Source organism: Zonotrichia albicollis, chromosome 19 (assembly GCF_047830755.1).
Source record: "Zonotrichia albicollis isolate bZonAlb1 chromosome 19, bZonAlb1.hap1, whole genome shotgun sequence".
Classification (NCBI taxonomy): Eukaryota; Metazoa; Chordata; class Aves; order Passeriformes; family Passerellidae; genus Zonotrichia; species Zonotrichia albicollis.
Genome location: NC_133837.1, coordinates 5137196 through 5159608, shown reverse-complemented (window position 1 = coordinate 5159608; position 22413 = coordinate 5137196). Strand labels below are relative to the sequence as shown.

The 22413-nt window shown below is 48.8% G+C and overlaps 1 protein-coding gene across 1 annotated transcript in view; it reads right to left on the bottom strand.

Annotated features, from left to right (window-relative positions):
- The window catches only part of MGAT5B (alpha-1,6-mannosylglycoprotein 6-beta-N-acetylglucosaminyltransferase B), an 80357-nt gene that overhangs the window by 5528 nt on the left and 52416 nt on the right, over nucleotides 1-22413 (bottom strand). Inside the window, exons 9-14 of the mRNA XM_074554786.1 lie at nucleotides 15342-15473; nucleotides 13566-13699; nucleotides 12344-12474; nucleotides 9952-10107; nucleotides 8208-8354; nucleotides 4857-4973 (exon numbers count right to left, since the gene is read on the bottom strand). Coding sequence (XP_074410887.1) covers nucleotides 4857-4973; nucleotides 8208-8354; nucleotides 9952-10107; nucleotides 12344-12474; nucleotides 13566-13699; nucleotides 15342-15473 — 817 coding nt within the window. The remainder of the gene's footprint in view (nucleotides 1-4856; nucleotides 4974-8207; nucleotides 8355-9951; nucleotides 10108-12343; nucleotides 12475-13565; nucleotides 13700-15341; nucleotides 15474-22413) is intronic.

Genomic DNA, 22413 nt, shown 5'->3' with positions numbered 1-22413 from the left:
CAAAAGGATGAGAGAGGGCAGCACAAGGGCTGTTCCTGGGGGGAAAAAAAACACAGATTGCAAACCCCAGCCACGTCCCAGGCATGATTCAGCTCTGCCTCCAGAAGGAAGAAGTTTCTTTCAGGCAGAACTGGGTTGGGAGGGACGCCGGCTGCATCCCAACTGCTCTGTTTGCACACAGCCAGCAGCCAGGGGAGCTCTGCCAGCCCAGCAGCAGCTCTGGGATGGCACAGCCTGCCCCAGGATGCAGCAGGAGAAACTGGGGTGCTGCAGTGACAATAAAATATTGCTGAGAATCAGCAAATCCCCCTGGGAGCGAAGCTGGTTGTCAGCTGGACCATGCCAGGATTACTGCCAGGTTCATCAACCAGCTCCCAAATTCCCAGACAGATCCCCAGCACAGCTTCCACCTGATGGCAGAGCCAGTTTTCCCACAAGATGTCACATCCCCAAAAATGTCTTACTGAGTTCTGCCCTAGAAGATGCAAAACATCTGTGGGATATGTGATTTTTCAGTCATACCACAACAAAAAATCCCTAAATAAATTCAATTTCAGGTCAGTTTTCAATTTTCAATGTTTTCACCCATCAGGGAGGGGGAAAATGTTGTGTTTCAGGTTCAATCTGTCTGAGTTAGTGAAGCAAAGGGAAATGCATCATTTCAGATCCAGCACTCCTTTCAGTAAATTGGCAGGGTATTTCCAAACAAAGGCAGGCAGATGGGAAACAAAACCATGGTATTTCATTCCAGTAATTTTGAAATGAAATGTTTTGACAGAAAAAAAAATAAATTGATGGTGGTTATTCTGAAACACAGACAAATTTATTAGATATTCCAATAACAGAACACCCCACTTTGCCTTTGGGGGAAAAAAAATGGAGTCAGTAAAATAATTTCTCCGAACTCCAGTAACTGGCTGGGAACAGGAACACTAAATTGCCCAGCTACCATCTTTCTGCTGCTCCTCCTGCTAATGCCCTTGTTTTCAATTCCTGCTGTAACAAACAGTATTTTAAAGACAAGATACCCATGGACTCCTGGAGCCAAAGCCCATAATAAGGCTTTTAAACCTGTAAGGTAGGTCAATTTTTAGGCTTAATTGCCTTGACAGCATCTCTAATAAAGCAGACCTTTCTATTTAAAAGATAAAAAGGTGGGGAGGGGGGAAAGAGGCTGCTGTAAGTTATTCACACTCACTCCCTGCTCTGCTCTGGGAGGATTTTTACAATTTCTTCAAAACCCCAGAGAGGTGAGTTGGGGATTAACTCCTTGGTGGGAAGGAATCCCTCCTCTCCAGAGTGACTTCGTGGCACAATGCAAATGGGCCTCAGTGACTGGAGCTGTTCATCTGAGGTAAATTTAGGACTTCTAGTAGCTGAGGGTAATTCCAGAGGCTGGGATGGTTTGTGGGAGGGCACTGCAAAGTGGGGATCCTGATCCAGAGTGGTGAGAGGAATTTGTCTTTACAAACCAGCTGTGGGTCTGCTCATAGATAGAACCAGCACTGAGAGGTAAAAGAAACAATGGAAAGGATTCCACTGATTGATGGATGGAAAAAGATATTTGCTTTTACAAATAAACTGCAGGTTGGCTGATAAATGAAATTGGATATTGAAAGATGAAAGAAACAATGGGGAAAAACCATAAATTTCATAAGAATTAAAAATTAAAAGAGAGGGTTGTACATTAGAGGGCAATCTCTGGTATCAGGCATTTCAGGAAGTCTGTACCTCTCAAGTACCTCAGCCAATGGGGAAAGAGAGCGGGAAATTGGGATAAAAAGGAGGCTGTGTCGTCCAAAAATTTAAGAGACCCCAGAGGAATGCCCCATGGTCTCTCCCTTTATTCAAATAAACTAAAAGGACTCCTCTGTCTCCTTTTTGGACATAAACCTCTGATGTTTGTGGATTAATTTTCCCAACAGTGGGAATGAGAAGAAGAGCTGAGACAGGAGCTTGGTTTGGGCACACCAGGGATGGGCACAGCAGCTGCTCACTCCAGTGAGTACCCAGTTCTGGACACCAGCTCCTCTTGCCCAGTGCCCATTATGCCACCAAGCCCTTCCCTGAAATCCTTTTTAGTTCTTTAATTTTTAACCAGACCATTAAGCACCTAAATGACCTGGTGCCCATCCAGTCAACACAGCAGCAGCACAACTCAGCTGCCCAGGAACCAGCACAGCACTTCCCTCCATCCTCAATCTCACCATTCTTTTATCATTTTAACAGCAAAGCAGCACCAGGCTTCACTATTTTTTCTCTCTTCTCTTCTGGAAAAAGTGAAAATTTCCTTCTGTCTCCCAAAACAGCTCCCAGCCTCCCACACACAGCAATTCCTTCACTTCAGGGCTGTCTCCAGCCCAGATGGTGGAGGGTCAAGCTCTGACAGCTGGCCTGGCAGCACAGCAGCAGGGATGTCATTATTTTTAATTTAATTCTAATCGAAATACGGGAATGAATGTGCAGAACAACAACTGTTTTCCTAAGTTGGGTTTGATGAGTCTTTACAAACTCACAGGGAAAATGAACGTGAGGTGAAGAGCTGCAGTAATCACCCTGGAGGAGGTGAGACACAAGGTGATGGCATGGCCATGTTATCTGAATCAGGCCCCCAGACTGGCACAGGCACCCCCCTCTGCAGCTTCTAATGCAGGGAAAAGCAAGGATGATCCTTCTCTGAGCAGCATCACAATCCTGTGCCCCCCAAATCCCACCCAGCACAGTGAACCCCAATGTTCCAGACTGCAAGGCAAGATGTATGGCAGATTATCTTTTGTCAAGTGGGCAATTTGCCTTATCTCTCTGAGTGATCACAATCACTCCTCCCTAGGGAGGGGACATTGCTGATAACAGCTATTGAATGTCACTGCATGGCTGATAAGAACTACAGCATCCCATTGGGAGATGGGAGCCCAGAGGGAGGAGCCAAGCATTCCTACCTGGATATAATCTGGAGATTCTGGAACACCAGCACAGCTTCTCCACTGGATTCCCCAGAGGAGCAGCAGCTGCCTCTTCTTCCCCTGGATCTTCAGAGGAAGAACACATCCTTCTCTCCAGGATCCCTGCTCCAGCAGAACCAGCCCTGACACTGCAGGAGGGCTGAGCCACAATTCCAATGGGACTGCTGCCAACACCCTGACCCACAGAGTGACAGGTTGGGTTCTGACTCTGGCAGTGTTGTTCCAGTGTACTGCATTGTTTATTTTATCCTGGTTTTTTGTCTTCCCTATTAAAGAACTGTTATTTCCTGTTCCCTTTTTTTTTTTTTTTTTTTTTTTTTTTTTTGCCTGAGAGCCCCTTAATTTAAAATTTATAGCAATTGGGAAGGATGAGGAGGATTTACATTCTCTGTTTCAGGGGAGGCTCCTGCCTTCCTTAGCAGACTCCTGTCTTTCCAAACCAACACACCCGAGCCCACACAGCCCCAGGCAGAGCCTGAGTTCCACAGCATATCCCTGAACTCCAGCTCATCCCAAGTGAAGCAAATGGCCAGCAAAATGGCTATCAACACTTTCCTCCCCTCCAGGAAAACTGACTTTAATAATTTGGACAACTTGAAAGGCTCCTGCCACAGGGTGGGAGCTAAATATTCATGAGAGAGCGTTTTCAGAGTGGGCACAACAGGAGTGCTGCCTTCCCTGGGGTTCTCCCCTTCCTTACATCCCTCGCAGAGGCAACTCCTGAGTTATTCCCATTGATCTTCTCCATCCAAAGGAAACAATCAGTGAAGTGAGGGGAAGGCAGATGGAGAGGGCTGCATCTTTCTTGGTTTATCTTTGTTATCACACCAGCTTGCAGAACTGCTCTCTCCCTGCAGCAGCCTCAGCCTGCTGCTCCCAAACCTTATCTCAGCCTTCCCTTGCTCCAGGCCTGCCCACAGGATTCCCAGGGGATCCTTCAAAAGCACAGCTCTGCCCTGGGGAAACACCTACAATGCCAAAGGAAGGTGGGAGCACCTGTGCCCCTGGGGCTGCAGGAAGGGACCAAAAAATCCAAAGGAGAAAGGAAAGGAAAAGAAGAGCCAGGCTCCAACATCTGCTGCTGCTTGTTGTCTTAGGTTGGAAATGGGGGTCTGTATTCTATCACCATCTGTCAGAGCTGGGGCAGTTCTGTGCTGTTCATGGGGCAGTTTTTTCTTTATCTCTCCCACACCAACCCTCCCTCCAGGAGATCTCTGCTGTCCATGGCCACTGAGTGTCCCTGCAGGGCTGATCCAATCCCAGCATCCCATAGGGAGATGCTCCGCCCAGGGGAGGAGCCAAGCATTCCTACCTGGATCCAATCTGAGCCTGGCCCAGCACAGCAGCCTTTGCCCCCTGCATTGCCAGAGGAGCAGCTTTCTGCTGCCCTGCATGGCCAGAGGGAGCCCAGGCCCATCTGCAGCAGCCCTGGAGCTGCAGAGGAAAACTCCCCCCTTGTGCAGGATCCCTGCTGCAGCAGAGCCACAGCTGGCACTGCAGGAGGGCTGAGCCCCCATGGATGGGGCTGGGACACCGCCCTGACACACAGGGGGCAGGGACTGCTCTGACTCTGGCAGTGTTGTTTTGTATTATTGCATTTTTATTTTTATATTTTCTTTTGATATTTTTTCCTAATAAAGAACTGTTATTCCTATTCCCATATCTTTGCCTGAGAACAAAATGTCAAAATTATAATAATAATTATTATATAATATATAATATAATTATTATTATATAATTTCAAAATTATAACAATTCAGAGGGAGGGGGGGTTACATATTCCATTTCAAGGGAGGCTCCTGCCTTCCTTAGCAGACACCTGTCTGTTCAAACCAAGACATTTGTGCAAACCCAGCAAGGGGGAGGTCACCCCAAAACTGCTCTTAGCCCTACCTCTGTCCTCATGATGGTTTTGATGGCAGCTTCGAACTCCTCAGAGTTGTTGTAGTCAACAGTCCACACGTGGGGTTTCCCAATGAAGTCCTCAGCATATGGGTGTTGGGAGGACACCTGAAACACAGCAGTGCCATCTGGATTTTGCAATCCCTGCTGGAATGGCTGCAGCTTCCTGCTCACAGCTGGATGGCAGAGAGGAGCAGCAGCCTCACACACACAGTGGGGTTTAACCCACTGCAATAGGGAGTGCTGGAAAATGGTTTACTCTGAATCCAGCTGCTCCCCAGCCTCAGGATGATGTGCTGTAATTCCCACTGAGTTGGGGTGCCCCATTCCCAACACACTGAATTCCTTTGGCAGCATGGAATGTCTCCAATCTACCACAGGAACAATTTACCCTTGACCTGAGCCATTCTGTGGGTCTGATGGTAAAAACCCCCAAAGCAGGAAAGGCGTGTGAAGGCACCACATCTCCCAGGTTTGCCAGCTCTAGAAACAAGGCAGGGAGAAAATCCATTGCCACTGAAGGCTGGGAAAGGCTGGGAAAGGCTGGCACTGGGAGAGAGCAGTGCTGGAAGCTGCATGACCCTGATGCCACAGGCAGCCCACACACTGGTACTCCACAGGTACTGACATCCTTGCTTTTCCCTGGGCTGCCCACACAGGTGATTTTTGGGGACCTACCTCTTCTGTTTCAGCCCTGATCTCCTCTGGAAAGGGAAGAGAGAGGTTGCTGAGCAGAAGATGTGTTTTGGGGGCACCATAAAACATTTCAGAAGGGCCTGAGCCCCTGCCAGCTGGGGGAGAGGAGCTGTGTGGTTCATCCCCCTCAGTGCTGTCCTTCCTCATCTCTCTCCTGGAGATTGATCCCCTCTTTCTTCTCCAGCACAGAAACACCCCTAGGCATTTCACAGCCCTCACCCTGGCTCCAGGCTGAGGTACAGCCCCAGCCCTGCCCAAATGGGTGTTAACACCAAATTCGGGGGTGCATGGGGCAATCGGGGGGGTAGGACAGCCCAGCCCAGCCCAAATTAACACCAAATTTGGGGGTGTATGGGGCAATCAGGGGGGAAGGACAGCCCAGCCCAGCCCAGCTGCACAGCCCCCAGCTCACTCCCTGCTCAGTGAGGGAGCCTTGCACTGCATTATCCACTTTATTAATAATAAAAGAGGCAATTTTCCCAAGCCTTTAACTTTTAAAGAGTTCCTGCTCTACTTAGATTGAATTCCCAGTGCTGGGCAAGCCTGGGAGGGATTTCATAGCCCTGGCACACTGTGCAGGTGCCGGTGTCCCTCTGGGGGGACACAGGGATGAGCGGGGGGCATTGCCCTGGGCTGGGAGCAGGGTGTGGGGACCTGTGGGTCTGGGCTGGTGGGGAAGGGGCTGGGGGTCTGCAGAAGGCTCCTGCACAACCTTCTCCTCGGAAACCCCAAACCTACAGCAGAGCCCCTTCTATCCAAGGCAAATCTCCAAACAGGAACCCCATCTGCAGACATCCACAGAGGAAATCTTGCCCAAAAAAAGTCATCTCAGCCCGGCAGCTGCTCTTCCCCAGGCTGGCCCAAGGCCTGGTGCCAAGGGGGTGGCTCCATGCAGCCCCCACATCACACTTGTGTTATAGATATATGTTATAATATTGGCTTTTTGCAAATATTAAAATGGATTCTATATGTGCAGGGCTAAAGTAACTTTGCTATGAAGACACAGATTATTTCTGTTGTTAACTGAAACTTAGAAATAGCTTAGAAACTTAGAAATATCTTATATAGATATGCTTGTGTTAAAATGCTTCCTTGGATGGGATGATATCCAAGGAATATATGATGAGGACCCTGCTACTGATGTGCCAACTATCAACACTTACCATTGGTAGAAACTAAGGCCCAAAACTGAAGGTGATGATAAGAATGGATTAAAACCACAGCCAAGGAATATGCATGCTCTAAAAAGGCAGATCTGAGGTGGAGCTATGCTAAACAATTCTGGGAATATGTAAACTAGTTTTGGGGAAAAGTTTACTATTATATTTATATTTGTATTTATAATTTTAATATTTACTATTAGTAAATATAAAAAATATAAATATAATAGTAAATATTACCTCCTAGAAATAGAAATAGAAATAGAAATAATTTGGAAACACCCTTTATAGACCATTTCTATTGCATTAGCCTGTGACATATTAATAAACAATAGAAATATTGTATAATATATATAATTGTAAATATAAAGCAACATAAATATATTGTATTTATACAATATAAATATAATAGTAAATATAAAACAATATAAATATATTCTATTTATATTGTTTATGCATATGTCACAGGCTAATGCAATAGAAATAGTCTATAAAGGGTGTTTCCAAATTAGCAGGTGTGCTTTTGGCTGAATGCAAAGAGGCACTGGCAGCAAATCCTTGCTTTGTCTTTGTCTTCTACTGTCCTTTATTAAACTTTCTCAATGTTTACAGCAGAGTGAACTGCTGCATTGTGATTTCAGGGTTTACCTCAGAACCTTGTCCCTCCTCTGATAATTCCCTGCCAGCTGTGTCAGTCACCTCTCTTTTCCCGTCCCAGCACTGTCTGTCCATCCTGGAATTCCAGAAGGGCATCGAGTGATTGGCAGATCCAAAGGATACCCTCTACCCCTGGGGGGCATTGGGCCATCCAGGTGTCCCTTTGTCCCTTTGACCCTCCTGTACCTGTTTGGTGGCTCCCTGCCCCTTCCCTCCCCTCTCCTCGGGGTTCAAAGGAGCAGCAACCACGGGCTCAAGGAGTTCTGTTGGAGCTGGTGCTGCATTCAGAGGCCTGTGGGCCAGAATAAAGCTCTGGATCGAAACCCTCCATCAGAACCCACTCCTTTCCTTCACCATCGCCTTAAAGCTTCTCTGCCAGAGGGAAACCTGAGGAGCAGCCCCTGTTATAGGGAGAAGCTCCATCCTGCAGCCCTCAGAGCTCCTGCAGGCCTGGACTTGTCCCCACGGGCCCAGCTGCAGCACCCAGCCAGCCCAAAGTGTCTATGGGGTGAAACACCACACACCCAGCCAGCCAGAAGTGTCTCTGGGGTGAAACACCACACATCCACCAGGCCAAAAGTGTCTCTGTGTGAAACACCACACACCCAGCCAGCCAGAAGTGTCTCTGGGGTGAAACACCACACACCCAGCCAGCCAAAAGTGTCTGTGGGGTGAAACACCACACACTCAGCCAGCCCAAAGTGTCTCTGGGTGAAATCACCACAGTTGCTGCTATACGGTTCAGCACCAAGGGCCAGACAAGCTCAGGCATGTCCCATCCAGCCATATTGGTAATATTCCACCAGTGAACAGTGTTTTCCAGACTTGCCTCTCGGGACGTGGGCTTCCCGCGGAAGAACTCGTGGTTGAGCGAGCTGTGGGGAGGGTTGAAGCGCGCCTGCAGGAACACGCAGCCGTTGGCGATGGCCTCCAGCGGGGCCGGGCCCTCGTAGGGGAATCCAAAGCCAATGAAGAGCTGCAAGGCACAAACACAGTGCTGCTGAATTGTCGGAATCCAGGACATCCTCCTGAGCAGAAAGACCCCTGCCAGGGGGCTCAGAGACCCTGGCACAGAGCACAAAACACCTGTGGTTTTGATTATGACCCATGGAGCAAGTTACCAACCTCAGATGAAGATCTGCGAGCCATGACAGTTAAGTAGAATAACAGTGAATTTATCATGAGGTGAAAAGGTAGATTTTGGGGTTTTCTAGAATGGGTGTTCAGGGGGCAAGATGGAGGGATCTGGGCATGTCCAGCCTTTCTCCTTCTTCTTCTTGGCCTCCATCTTCTGCAGTGATGTTGGCACTTTGGGATTGGTTTAGAGTAGAAGCTCACTGTCTAACATAGGTGACAGGTATTGGGAAGTAATTGTAAATATTGCACATGTAGTTTTTAGTATATAAAGATAACACTGCCCCAAGGGCAGGCAGAGTGCCTGGATTGTCTTGCTAATGGACATCAGCTGGACAGGAGAAAATATTTTATAGATAAGGAACCTTGAGACTGAGAACTAAAGAGCTCTGACTCCTTCTTCAAGCACCAGACTGGGGAAAGAGACTTTCTAATGTATCTCAGGGTCACTCTGACCAGCAAGAGGCCACGAGACTGAGTGATTTTCCCCAGAGGGAAACCTCCCAGATAAACCCACCAACATCCCCTCCCCTCTTGGCTGCTCTGCTCCTGCACACCAACTCTCTAAAGGGGTTCAACAAGTTATGCTGAAAATTCCCCCTTTTCACAGAATTCATAGAATGACCAGGTTGGAAGAGACCTTCAAGATCATCAAGACCAGCCCAGCCCCAACCCCTCAGCTAAACCCTGGCACCCAGTGCCACATCCAGGCTTTGTTAAACACATCCAGGGGTGGTGACTCTACCACCTCCCTGGGCAGCCATTCCAGAACTTTATCACTCTTTCTGTGAAAAACTTTTTTCCCTGATATCCAACCTGTATTTCCCTTGGTGCAGCTTGAGGCTGTGTGCTCTGGTTCTGTCAGGAGAAAGAGCCCAGCCCCAGCTGAGCACAAGCACCTTTCAGGGAGTTGTAGAGAGTGACAAGGTCACCCCCGAGTCTCCTTTTTCCAGGATGCACGACCCCACTCCATCAACCACAGCCCACTTTGCACAGCCATGGAGTTTCCAGGAGCTGCAAGATCCCCCATGGTGCTTACAGCCATCACTTTGGCCCTGCATGGAGCAACATTGCTTTGCCACAGCTGTTTGGGCTGGTAAGTCAGGAATACTTCCCCCAGGCAGCAGCTGAAGGCAAGGGATGTGCCCACACCCACACACTGCAAGAATCTGGTTTATTTTTATCACAGCTATAAGGTGAAAAAAAAAAACCCACCCCACTCAGCAATAAATGAATTAATGAGGAAACTTTGCACTCTGCCTGTAGACCCGTGGACAGTCTGCAAGGAGAAACTCCTTAGACACATCTTGATCTGAAATGTGCTCTGCTTGGCTCCTGCCTAATTATCCCTCGTGGTTAATTATCCCAGCTGGAAGTGCCTGCAGGCCTGGGAGGGGCACAGGTAATGGGGGACAGGGTCCTGGGATGGCCTCACCCACCTTTGCCTTCCTCAGCAGCTGCTGGAACTCGTGCTGGGGCAGCAGCCCGTGGTTCTTGACAAATGCTGGCACCTCAGGTGGCCTCTGTGTCTCATAATAAACAGTGCCATGGATCTCCATGTACTTGTTGAGGATGGCCAAGAACTTCTCCTTGCCCTGGGGAGGAAGGCAGACATGTGAACTACACCAAAGGATGGGTCTGACCTCCTCCCCACAGTTATGGGGGGGGTTTAACTCTCAAACTGCTGTGCCAGAGCACCTGCCATGCTTCAGGCAGACTCACAGCAGTGCAAAATCCCCACCTGTCCCTCTTCATTTCTTGGAAACACATCCTGGACTGTACCCAGGCTCGTGGAGAGCCCCAATGGCTGCAGGATCCATCACTCTGATCATCAGGTTCCTGCCTCCCCTGTCCCCTCCAAGGGCAGCTTCCACTCTGGAGCTGCTGAATTAAAGGCTTCAGAGGGCTCAGAAGGAACCTGAGCTTGCTAATAGCCTCTTATGCCAAGTAACAAGTTCCAAGGATTTTCTCATTCAGATTTAATCCTGTTTCACTACCTGGAAAATGAAAGGGGTCATCAATTTTCTTCTCTTGGAGGCTTCCCTCCTTTTGCTCCAAAGCAGCCTTTCTTTATTAGCAATTTCTTTACTGGAGAGTTTTTTTGCTTGAAAAAAACCACAAAGGGCCCATCCTTTGGATTCTGGATTTTCCAGTGCTGCAACAGCCCCAAAAGAGCAAAGACCAGGGGGAATAAGGATTTCTAAATGGGGAATTTGAGGAAACTCTGTATGTTGCCTTAAACCCTCCTCAAATGCTGAATTTCTGCCCTCAGCCATGGATGCCTGGAATCCTCCAAGGCTCTAAGGCTTTCCCAGCTTATTAAAACTTCAGCTCCTATTGTGAGCCAGAGGCAAGAAGTTCAGAGGGGTAGGAAATGAGAAATAAAGGGAAGGCAGGTTTAATGAAATGTTTCTAAATATCAAAAACATCCTGCTCTGGAGAGGGTGTTTGGTCCAAGGCTGGTAAATGAGCACCTGACTCCAGAAGATGGAGGTGGTCTGTGCCTTTCTAGATCTCAAAATCACTCAAAATAAGGAAAAACTCCTCTATTCGCTTTTTTATTCCATGGAGTGAAAAAGATGGGAAGCAAAGGCCAGGCAGCCTGGCCTCAAGGAGCCCCAGCCTCTTCACCCAGCAATAAATGACCCAAAATATGCAGTTTGTGGGAAAAACTGATGTTGTTTGTGAGTTCTGACTCAAAACAGCAAATGCCTGTAGCACCCTGGGTGGAGGGAAATGTCCATTCTGGGGTTTGAACTCTCTTTAGTGCCTTCCCAAATTACCTTTGCTAAGCTCCAAGGAAACTTCTGGATAAAAAAGGGCAGAGGAACGGTAGAAAAATAAGACAAGATGTTGCAGTTCTCCTAAAATGAGATTTAGTGGGTTTCAGTAGGGCTTTTAGGGAGCTCCAAACCAGGCAGAGGCAGGGGGGATTTGTTCTCAGACCCGGGCAGGGATGGAAACCCCACAAACACCAGCAAAGAGGAGACAGCCTGGCTGGATCCTGGCTCACCACAAGCATCCCTGCTAATTAGCAGCTGCTAATCAGGAAAGCTGGGAAGGGGAGGAGGTACAGCCCTCACTGCATCAACCCATATCAATCCCAGCAGCTCCAGAGGACCCAGCTCACGTCAAGGCAAAGTCGAGTCTGACAGAAACCTTTTCTCTCCCGAGAAGAGGAGCAGAGGCAAAGCCCAGCAGCAGCTGGTGTGGTACAGTACCTGCAACTGGAGCAGCCCCAGGCAGTGCACAGAGGGAAAAATAGAAATAAATCAACAATGAGACAATGAGAATTAGCTCCTTTTTACAGTCCTGGAAGGAAAAGCAGCTTGCTAGCTCTGGATAAGGTGGGGGGAGCATGCACAGCCCCTCTGGAGATGCAGGGGGGTGTTTTTGGTGCCTCCCCACCCCTCTCCCTCAAGTGTTCCAGGCTCAGGGAGCACAACCCCTTTTCACAGAGTGCTTGAAAGCAGACACAAACTATCCCCATCATAATGCAGCAATCACTGCAATTAATTAGTGGCAATCATTATAGCTAATTACATAAAATCATCAATATGAAATCCTCAGCCTCAGAGCCTGCTGGGAGGAAGCACCGCCCAGAGCAAGGAGCAGGGAATGGTGTCCCACCAGCCTCTCCCTGTTTGTGGGAGGCTCTGGATGTGTCCCATCACTCCCCCAGGACCAGGACAAGCATGGCTCTCCACAAACACACCCAGATCTGCACCTCCACAGCTCAGGGTGAGATCCAGAGGCTGGGGCTGCCTCCCAGCCCTGCCTGTGCCTACCCCTGCCTGCCTGGCTTGTCCCCAGCAGCCCAAGGACACCCACCTTCCAGATGCTGGCCTCCTTGCCATACACCACAGCCATGCTGCTGACTTTGTTGGCCTTGATGAGCTGCTTCTCAGTCTGGTTGAGTTCCTCTGACACAAAGCCCATGAAGGAGTTGTCAGGGGTGTGAGCTGTGGGCACCAAGGGGAGGAGACAGACAGCTGGAGAGATGTTTTTTGGGATGTACCCAGGGGTGGGGATACAGCCTGAGATGAGCTTGGCTACAGAACCTTGCTGGAGGAAAATGGAGCTTGAATCCCTATCCAGGCAGCTCATGAAATCCAGGCTTCAGAACCCACTCGAGCAGCCCCTTCACACAGTGAGGTGGTTTTAGGCTGCCAGAGGGGCTTCACACAGCCAGGAAAATGGAATGCTTGAGTCACCCAGAACCCCCCCTTTTTCTTCCTCTCTCTCTATCCTACATCTCTTTTCCAACCCTTCTATCCCATTTGCTGTGGGCTCTCAATAAAGGTGCACTCCTTTTGATTGATACTGAAATCCCCTCTGTGTAATTTTTGCACTGTGAGATCAGTGAACAAACCATCACGACCTGTAGCAGGCCCTAAGCCTGCAAGGGCTCCCTGGTGGTCAGAAGCCTAAGACAGGAAATGCCAAGTCATGGTGACTGTGCTAGAAGCCCCTGTTCTGCCTTTGGACCCCTGCTTATCTCTCTCTAAGACTATAGGTCACTTTCCTTTAACTCTTGCTATTGGACCATTTGCAAAACACCTGAATCCTATATAAAGAGCTGCTTTTGCCCAGCTTGGGCAGAAGAGCTTGTCACAGACATCTTTTTATGAAAAATCCTTTCCTTAGGATTTTTTCTCCTGAGAAGCTGTGAGGTCTCAGGAACAAAATGTAAACAATGATTATCTGCTGCTGTGGAATGCAACAGGTGCATCTGTGATTGGTCTCATACAATTGTTTCTATTTAATGGCCAATCACAGTCAGCTGGCTCGGACTCTCTGTCCCAGACACAAGCCTTTGTTATCATTCTTTCTTTTGCCATTCTTAGCTATCCTTCTGATGAAACCCCTTCTTCTATTCTTTTAGTATGGTTTTAATATTATATCATAAAATAATAAATCAGCCTTCTGAGACATGGAGTCAGGTCCTCATCTCTTCCCTCATCCTGGGACCCCAACGCCGTCACACCCATTTGTACAAGCCGATCGTGTCAAGCCCCTGCTGCAGGCAGCCACGCCAGGCTGCAGCACTCACGGAACATGGTCATGAACTGGCTGGGCTGCAGGTTCCAGTAGCCCCAGTTGGTGCGGTAGCCGCGCAGCGTGGCGTACTCCTCGTGGTTGTAGGCTGGCTCTGTCCCAAAGGTGTCGATGACCCGGACACGGCACCTGCGGGACACACACCCCCTGAGGACACCTGCTGTCCCCAGGAACCCCATCTGCACCCCAAGGAGAGTGAGAGGAATGGTGGATTTGTCTTTACAAACCAGCTGTGGGTCTGCTGGTACATAAAACCAGCACTGGGAAATAAAAAAAAACAACAGGAAGGATTCCATTGATTGATGAATGGAAAAAGATATTTCCTTTTACAAATAAACTTTAGGTTTGTTGATAAATGAAGTTGGATATTGAACAATGAAAGAAACAATGGAGGAAAACCATGAATTCCATAAGAATTAAAAACTAAAAGGGAGTGTTATACATTATCATGCCAGCAGAAGAACCCACAGTGTGAGGGGCAGGGGCTGCAGGAGGGGAGCAGAGATGCAGCTCATTGCTCCTGAAGCTGTTGGCCGTGGATCCCAAGTGAAAGGAATAGTGGATTTTTCTTTACAAACCAGCTGTGGGTCTGCTGGTACATAAAACCAGCACTGAGAGATAAAAGAAACAATTGAGAGGATTGCACTGATTGATGAATTGAAAAAGATATTTGCTTTTACAAATAAACTTTAGGTTTGCTGATAAATGAAGTTGGATATTGAAAGATGAAAGAAACAATGGGGGAAAACCATGAATTCCATAAGAATTAAAAATTAAAAGGGAGTGTTGTACATTAGAGTGGAATCTTGGGTATTAGGCATTTCAGGAAGTCTGTACCTCTCAAGTACCTCAGCCAATGGAGAAAGAGAGAAGGGAAATGTGGCCAGGAAATTGAGGTAAAAAGGAGGTTGCATCCTCCAAAAATGTGAGAGATCCCAGGGGAATGCCCCATGGCCTCTCCCTTTATTCCAGTAAAGTAAAAGGACTCATCTTACTCCTTTTTGGACATAAACTTCTGAATTTTCCTGACAAAAGGGTGCAGCAACATCCCAAGGAGCCCTTCCCAGCACTGCTCCCTCCTTGCAGGACAATTTCCCTTTGCAGGACCCTCAGCTCCCCAGCAGCTGTGAGAATGATGAACCTCCCAAAAGTCTATTATTAATGCCTTTCCCAATATCCTGGGAATGCTGAGGCAGGCACTACCAGCACAAGGCTGAGGAGAGAAGAGGAACAACAAGCAAGGGAAGAGCGAAACAAGCTGAATTCAAAAGCAAATGCATTTATAATAAAAGCAATAACAGAGCTTGTCATTTTTCTCTCTAATAAAATTGTGTAGGATAGTGGAAGAGATGGGAAAAAATGTAATAAATAGCTGGTCTATCAGCACTAAATTAAATCGCAGATTTTCCAGGCTGGTGATGTACCAGGGGATGATGACATTTGTCTTGATGTTCAAGGAGCCAGGGATAGGGCTCCTTACAAATTCCCAAGGCTCACCCTCCCCTGGCTGCAGGAATGGAATGGAAGCACACATCAACACACTGCAGGCACATGCAGGGTTTGGTCTTTCCTCCAACTCTCTCTCTTTTATTGAGGTTTTTTCCTAAATACCTGAGGCTCAGAATGCCTCATGCTGTGGCAGCAGGGGACACAGCAAGGCACCAGGCAGGCAAAAATCAAAGGTAAAATCAAAGGGTCTGGCTCCTTGGGTGGGTCATTAATCTTTGCTTGCTAATTAATGAAATGGAGATGAAGAGCAGGCTTTGCTTACCTGTATTTCTTAAAGGAGAGCCCCATGTGCTGCTTCATCTGCTGGAGGCCGTGGTAGTCGGTGTAAATCAGGTCGAAAGGCAGAGGACTGGTCAGGGGGCAGTTCCCCCGTCCTGGAGGCACCCCTAAGTGACTGGGGAGAAGCAGGAGGGATCAGCCCCCAGCACAAACACTCCTTTCCCTGCTGAGCCATCAAACAGCTCCTCTTTGATGGAGGGGGAGGCAGATGGTTCTCCTCGCCCCAGTTTTTATTTCCCAGGCCAAAGATCGGGAGAGTCCTGGTCCCTCCCCATCTTTGCAGCTGCTCCAGCTGAGCTCCTGCTCCTCCCAGATGGACTGTGAGGCACAGCATCCCCAGCCAGGGCTCTCCAGCATCCCAGTCCCCACACACCCTCCCTTGGACCTCTCTTGTTGAAGACACCAGATTTCGTTTACTTTCATTGCAGTCACACCAGTGACAGACTTGTAAAGCCACATCTTTCCTCTCCTCTCTGCCTGCAAGGTTCCCAGCTGAGCCTAAAGCTCCCTGTTCCCAGCTCCACATCCCTGGAATGTCTCTCTTATTCCACTCCTTCCCCACCACATCCCAGAGCACTCTCAGCTTTCTCCTTGACTCTGCTGGCAATGCCTGTCCTTGTATGCTGGGCACATTTCATTCATATTTCTCACTTTTGGTCCCATTTATGAAATAATTCCATAAAACAGGGGGCAGCTGGGCCCTGGGTCTCACTCAGGGGGTTCCCAGCCGTTCCTTACAAACAGCCACACTCAGCCCCTCTGCCCTGCTCCAGTGGATAAAATGCACTATGAAAATCCAGATAAACTCAACTGACAGTAATCTCTTTATCAAGACCATCAGTTACCTTGCTGCCTGAGCAAGATGTGATTAATCCAGCAAGATACAGGGCTGCTAAACCTGTGGTGTGTCTCCTTCCATTTCCAATTACCTCTGTGAACTGATGAATCCCTCTCTCCAAAGCTGTTCCACCAAGTGTACCACTGATGTCAGCCTGACAGCCCATCTGCTTGTCTGGACCATATTTCCTCCTTCTCAGAAAAAAAAAAAAACAAAACCCTGTGACACCTTCCAGCTTCAGCAGGTTTCTCAAAAATCCATGTTGCTTGTACTTGTGATTTCCCAGTGCCAGTTTGCTCAGAGGCTGATTCACTCCGCAGTTTTAATGCTCCTGTATTTTGTTTTTCCTCCTAAAGATGATAATTCCTCATCCTCCTAACTTCATTCACACCCAAAAAGCAGAATTATCCTCATGGAAAACCAAACTGCTGAGCTGCTTTGGTCCACCCAGGCTGTCTCACTCCCACCACGCAGTTGTCCCGTTCCGTTCTCAGTCCTTCCAACAAGGCTGAGGAATTCCTGGTTTATTTCACAAGTCTGAGCTCAGACACTGTGAAATCTCACCCTTAGCTCCTGCCTGCCAGGACGTCTGTCTTTGTTTTCTTCTGGGTTCTTCTCTTACTCCAAACCTCTATTTGGAGATGGGAATTCATCCCAGTCATGCCTGTAGGTATTTTCTCTTCTTTAAGGAATAAAAGTTCTGGTCAGGCTTTACACTCCCAGGCTTTGAATCTTTCCTTCTGTGTGACTTCTCTTACTGGTTCTCTCAATTTCTCAGCATTTTCCCTTCTGAACCTGAGAATTCCCTTTCCAGCCCTACCTGGGGTTTATGTGTTCCTCAGCTGAAGTTCAAGTGGACCCAGGGTCCATCCTCTGAGGAGCACTTCCATAAGGTCCTCAGCCAAGCCCTTCAGCATTTCACCTTTCAATCCCATGGCTGCCTCCAGAGGGAATTGATGGCTTTCCCATCCAGGAAAAGCCAAGGGACACAATTGTCACAAGGATTTACTCTCCACAGAAGGAGAACAAGCCACCCAGAGCCAGAAATTTGTTTGCCATAAGAAATATGATAAAGGGCTCTTGGTTGGCTCCTGGCCACACCTCCCTCCTCTTCTGAACCTGACCTGGAGGAAGATGCCCCTGCTCATTGCAGGAGTTTGGACCAGAACACCTTTAAAAGGTCCCTCTGAACTCAGACTTTTCTATTATTCTGATGTGGCTCCAAGCCCTTGAGCACTGAGAATCAAGATCCTTCTTCCAGCCCCATCCCAACCTGACCCAGTGCAGAGTCACCCCAAACTCCTGACTATGACAGGGACTCCAGAAAATGTGTAAATGTGGAACAACCTCGCTGGCCAAAGCCAGGAAAAACAGAGAATTTCAATTTAAGACAAAGAGCTGCTTTTGCAGCTGCTTCATTGCTCTTGTCAGAAGGAATCTCAGCATCAGCTCAGGGCAGCCTGGCCGGGGATGCCGCAGGGGGAACAGGTTGCAGTTTTGTCACTTTTATGCACAATTTTACACGACAGGACTGATTGGGAAGATGGCAGGAATAGAAAGGCTCTCACCTCCCACAGCCACCTCGGTACAATAAATAGGGCACCAAGGAGACTCAGTCTCCCAGGAAGGCTGAAGGGGAATTTTTAAGCCAGGATTTTGTAGAGATGGAATTCTAAACAACACATTTGCTCACACAGTGCTGCTTTTTCCTCAGTCATCAGACAAACAGTGATTTACACCAACCTGCACTGTGGTGGAACCAATCCATAAAGCTTGTATTTAACTAAAAATCCCCAAACCATTACACTGTGCTTGCAGCACACACCATCCTCTAGCTGGTACATGTCACACAAGCCACTGCACTACAAAATAATCTGTAATTTAAGGAAGCCCTAACCAAGCTTGACGAGGGGCTGCAGGAGGCAGCAATTAGTGTAACTCATACTGAAGCCTCCAAAAAAGTTTCCACCAGTTGGGAAGAGCAGGTCTGACTCTCCCAACTCCCATCAGCACCACAATCTGCCACACATCCCCTCTCCAGGTGCTCAGGACTTGCCACATCCATTTATACTCCCTGTGCCATGGCTGCATGGCTGGAATAGCTCTGAGAGCAGGAGCAGTGCTTTGAGCAGAACATCCCTCCATTTACCCCCCTTATCCTCCCTAAACACTTTATAACCACTGATTTTAATATTCCACTCATGCAAATCCAGCCTGCACCTCTGAGATGGGGGCGGGGGGGAGAATTTTTTTTTTTTATTCCTCCTTATTTAAACATTCTTTATTCAGGCTTTCATCATTTGCCAGTTAAGTCAACTAATTTTCTACTAAACCCAATTTCACTCATGGTTGGAGTGCAATTTCCCTGATTTTTCCTCGTGCCATGTACTATTAATGGCGCTTGAAATTACGCAAATAAAATTGATGAGCGCAAATGCCGCCTTCGCCGCCAGCACAGCCCGGGGATCTGCTGGGGAAACCTCCCCTCCCAGACCAGCCATGGGTGGTGACCAGCTCAGCACCTCTGGCTGGTGATTCAGGGCTTTGTCCCATCCCAAATCCTGCATCAGCTGAGCCCTGGCTCCTCTCTGGGAGGGAGCAGCCGGAGCGGCTCCGATCCAAGCGGATGCCGAGCTCGCCTCCCCGCCAGCTGCCTCCACCAGCTGTGCCTACTCCAGAATAAATCTCCAGCAGCTTCTTGCCCTGCTATTTTCCTCTCAGAGGTACTTTAATCAGCCAGGGGACCGTCTCCTCCCTGGGCATGGTGCAGGCGCTCTGGAGTCAGATGACTGCAGGGTTATCTTTACATCCCATTGACCTATTTTCAAATTAACCCGAAGCTTCTTTCTGCACTATCACTCCTGGTGCTGAGAAGTCCAGGACTAAATGGATCTCGTGGGCATCTCCTGGCAGCCTGGGCCAATATTTTGTATTATGTTTAATTGCATCTTCTCTGCCCACATCTGTGCCATCAGCAAGGCTGAGAACAGACCAGGGATCCTGTTCTCACTGCTCCCTGAGCTGCAAGAGCCCAGCAGGCACAGGGATGTTATCCAGGGATTAAAGGTGCCAGAGCCAGGCCTGAGCAGCTCCCAGGGGTCTGTGACAACCCCATCACAGCCAACAAGTGCAAATCTAAGCCCACAGAATGAACATCCTACTGCTTGCCCTCTGCCCCCAGCTCTTTCCCTGCTGGAATGAACACTCACTGCAAATGAGGTTTTCAAACCAATTTCAGCACCTGCAATGGTTTCACTTTTGCAAAGTACACCTGGACTGTTTCTCTGGTCCATCATTGATCTTGTATGACACAGCCCTACCCATCCAGGGAGGAAGTTCAGTAATCCTTTTATTTATTTCCAAGATCTAGAGATGCACAGGACGGCGCCAGAACAAACACTTCTTTCTGGTCAGAGACTCAGCAAATATGAAGGAACTTCCCAGGAAAGGAGAAATCAATACTTGGATTCCTGCAGGGAGCAGCAGAAACTGAGCACTCACGTGCTGGTAGTGCCTGAGCAGACCCTGGGACAGATGGGCTGCTCTCCTGCTGTCCCAGCTGCTCCAGCAGCTCCAAAAAAGGGAAGAAATTCTCCCTTGTGAGCGTGGTGAGGCCCTGGCAGAGGCTGCCCAGAGAAGCTGTGGCTGCCCCACCCATGGGAGAGCCCAAAGTCAGGTTGGAATCGAGCACCAGGAGCACCTGGTAAAGGCTGAAGGTTCCTCCCCAGTGGTGCAGAGCTGATCAATCCACAGCTTTTCCCTGCAGCTCCATCAGGATCACATGGAATCAGCCACTTCTGGCTGTTTCCACAAGCAGTTCCTTTCTCTCCCACACAACAGCAGGACTGGTTTCGCCAGCTGGCGAGGGGAGCGAAGCCAGAGCCTGGGCATGGCGCAGGTTTTCATGTGAACAGATGTGAGACAGAAAGATGGCTTTAATCTGCCAGGAGACAATCAGAAATGTGCTTTCTGGACATGGTGTTTCCATCTGAACAGCCCTTTTTGCAGCCTGAGCACACCTCAGTGAGCACAGAAAGAGCAGGAAAATCACAGCTCTTGCTGAGTGCCAGGCACTGAGAGGAGATGGGGCAGTGGGAGCAGAGCCAAGTCCCACCACAGCTCCAAGGCTCCATCCTCCCCACCCCAGCACAGGGAGGGTGGCTCAGCACCCAGCATGCTGGCCACAGCAGGAAAGGGCTGCCAGCACCGGGTACAGGCACGTGCTGCAAACCCAGCGCTTTGCCAGGACTAGAATTAAGGGTCCAGAACTTGACACAGGAGCAATTAAGCTCCAGGAACGCTTTGTAAAGCCCTGACCCCAAGAGGCATCAAATCCCATTTTCTTCGACTTTCTGTCCTGCTTTATGAGCAGTTAATTTCGAGGGGACCATTGAGAAAATCACCTTTCAGTGCTTTTCTGAACTCCCCAGCAGCTCACAGCTCTGCAGCCCCTTCTCCCCCAGCCTCTTCCTTAGCTCCAGAAAAGCAGCTGGACATGCCAAGATGACCACTCCCATGGCTCAAGGATGAGGGTAGGAGATGCAGCATCCAGGAGTGCCCCTTGTGCTGCTCCTCCCAGGGAAAAAGGCTGAGAGGATCCTTCCTGCCTGACCCCAGGGCACGGGTTTATTAAAGCTTTTTTTGCGGGCACAGCCATTGCTCCAAAGTGCTGCTTGTAATTTTCCACCATCTACTCATGAGCTGCCTCATTAACAACCCAGCTCAGAGCTTTCAGGCACTTCCCACTCCTCCCCTAGCAAGCAACACCAACACTGGCCTGGATTCTCACCTCCCTGAAAGCACTTTTGGGCTACCAACACAGCACCAGGGATCTTCAGCATGAATCAAGTGTTGCTGTTCAGATTTGGGGTTCTGCTTCTTCCCTCCCTGCTTCAAGACAAGGCTCAAAATGCTGCTGGCTACCCACCCAGCACAAATCTCAGAGAGAAAACAGCTCCTGGCTCCCTGCTCCAGCTCAGCAGTTCGTTTTCCTTCTGGGAAGATGCACACAGAAATACAGAATGGTTTGGGTTGGGAGGGAACATATAACCCTGTGATTCACCCTTTACCTCTCCAGAGGCACCAGAAGCAGCTCACAAATTCACTGTGAGTTCAAAGGAGAATAAACACCTGCACTTAGCTCAACTACAGGAGAAAAAATAGCCCCTGGGTAGGACTCGCAGTGGAATTCACAGATCTTTAAAGTCTGTAGTGGGTAAAAGATAACCCAAATAAACTGGCCCTGAAAAACCAATCTGTGATCTCAGACCCCACAGGGACATTTGGACAGTGCTGAGCTGAGCTGAGGATGAAGTCTGCAGATTCCCTGAGCTCCTTATCTTTGTTCCAGATTAGCATCGGTCCCTGAACCAGAGGAAGAAGCATTTGACACCTCTGGCCCTCACTGCTGGGCAGGGAGAGGTGCCCAGCACACACATGGGTGTCACACTCACAACATGTTTTCACCCCCAGCCCTCCATCACCAGCTTTTTTGACCAGGGCCTTACTTCTCCTCCTTCATTTTCTTGATCCTCAGCATTCCTGACCCACTCCAGACCACTCCAGGCACTGCTGCATTGCAATCAATACAGATGCTAATCATGAACAGCTCTGATAACCACTGGCTGAAGTGTATGCAGGCAAATCTTCCAGTGATCCCTTGCCAATGATCAATACAAGCAGAAAAATCAGCTCAGAAATTTGAAGAGACAAAAAAAAAAAAAAAAATCCAAACCAGGAGAGAGGTTAATCTGTGCTGAATAATTTATGTACTCCAGTGAAGGCTTTGCTGGGCTGGAGCAGCCACAGCTCCCAGCCATGAAAAGAGCAGGATTTGCCAAAGAAAAATACACAAGGATGGTGTCAACATTTCACACTCCTGGAGCAAAATATCCCCAAACCCACCTTAACACTGCACAAGCAAAATATCCCCAAACCCACCCCTACACTGCTCAGGCAAAATATCCCCAAACCCATCCCAACACTGCTCAAGGTCAGCAAGAGACAGCCAGGATGGGAGAGGACAGATTCAGGCTCAGTCTACAGAAGAGCAAAGCTTTGCTGCTTCAAGGGGGTGCAGGGGACAGCAGGGACAAAGAATCAGAGTGCCTGGGTTGCCACTTCCCCAGGGACAGGGATTTGGCTTTGCTGCATCCCCCAGCCCAGCTCCAGCCCTTTGTGCATCCCTGGCTCTCTGCAACCCCTGCCCAAGGCTGTG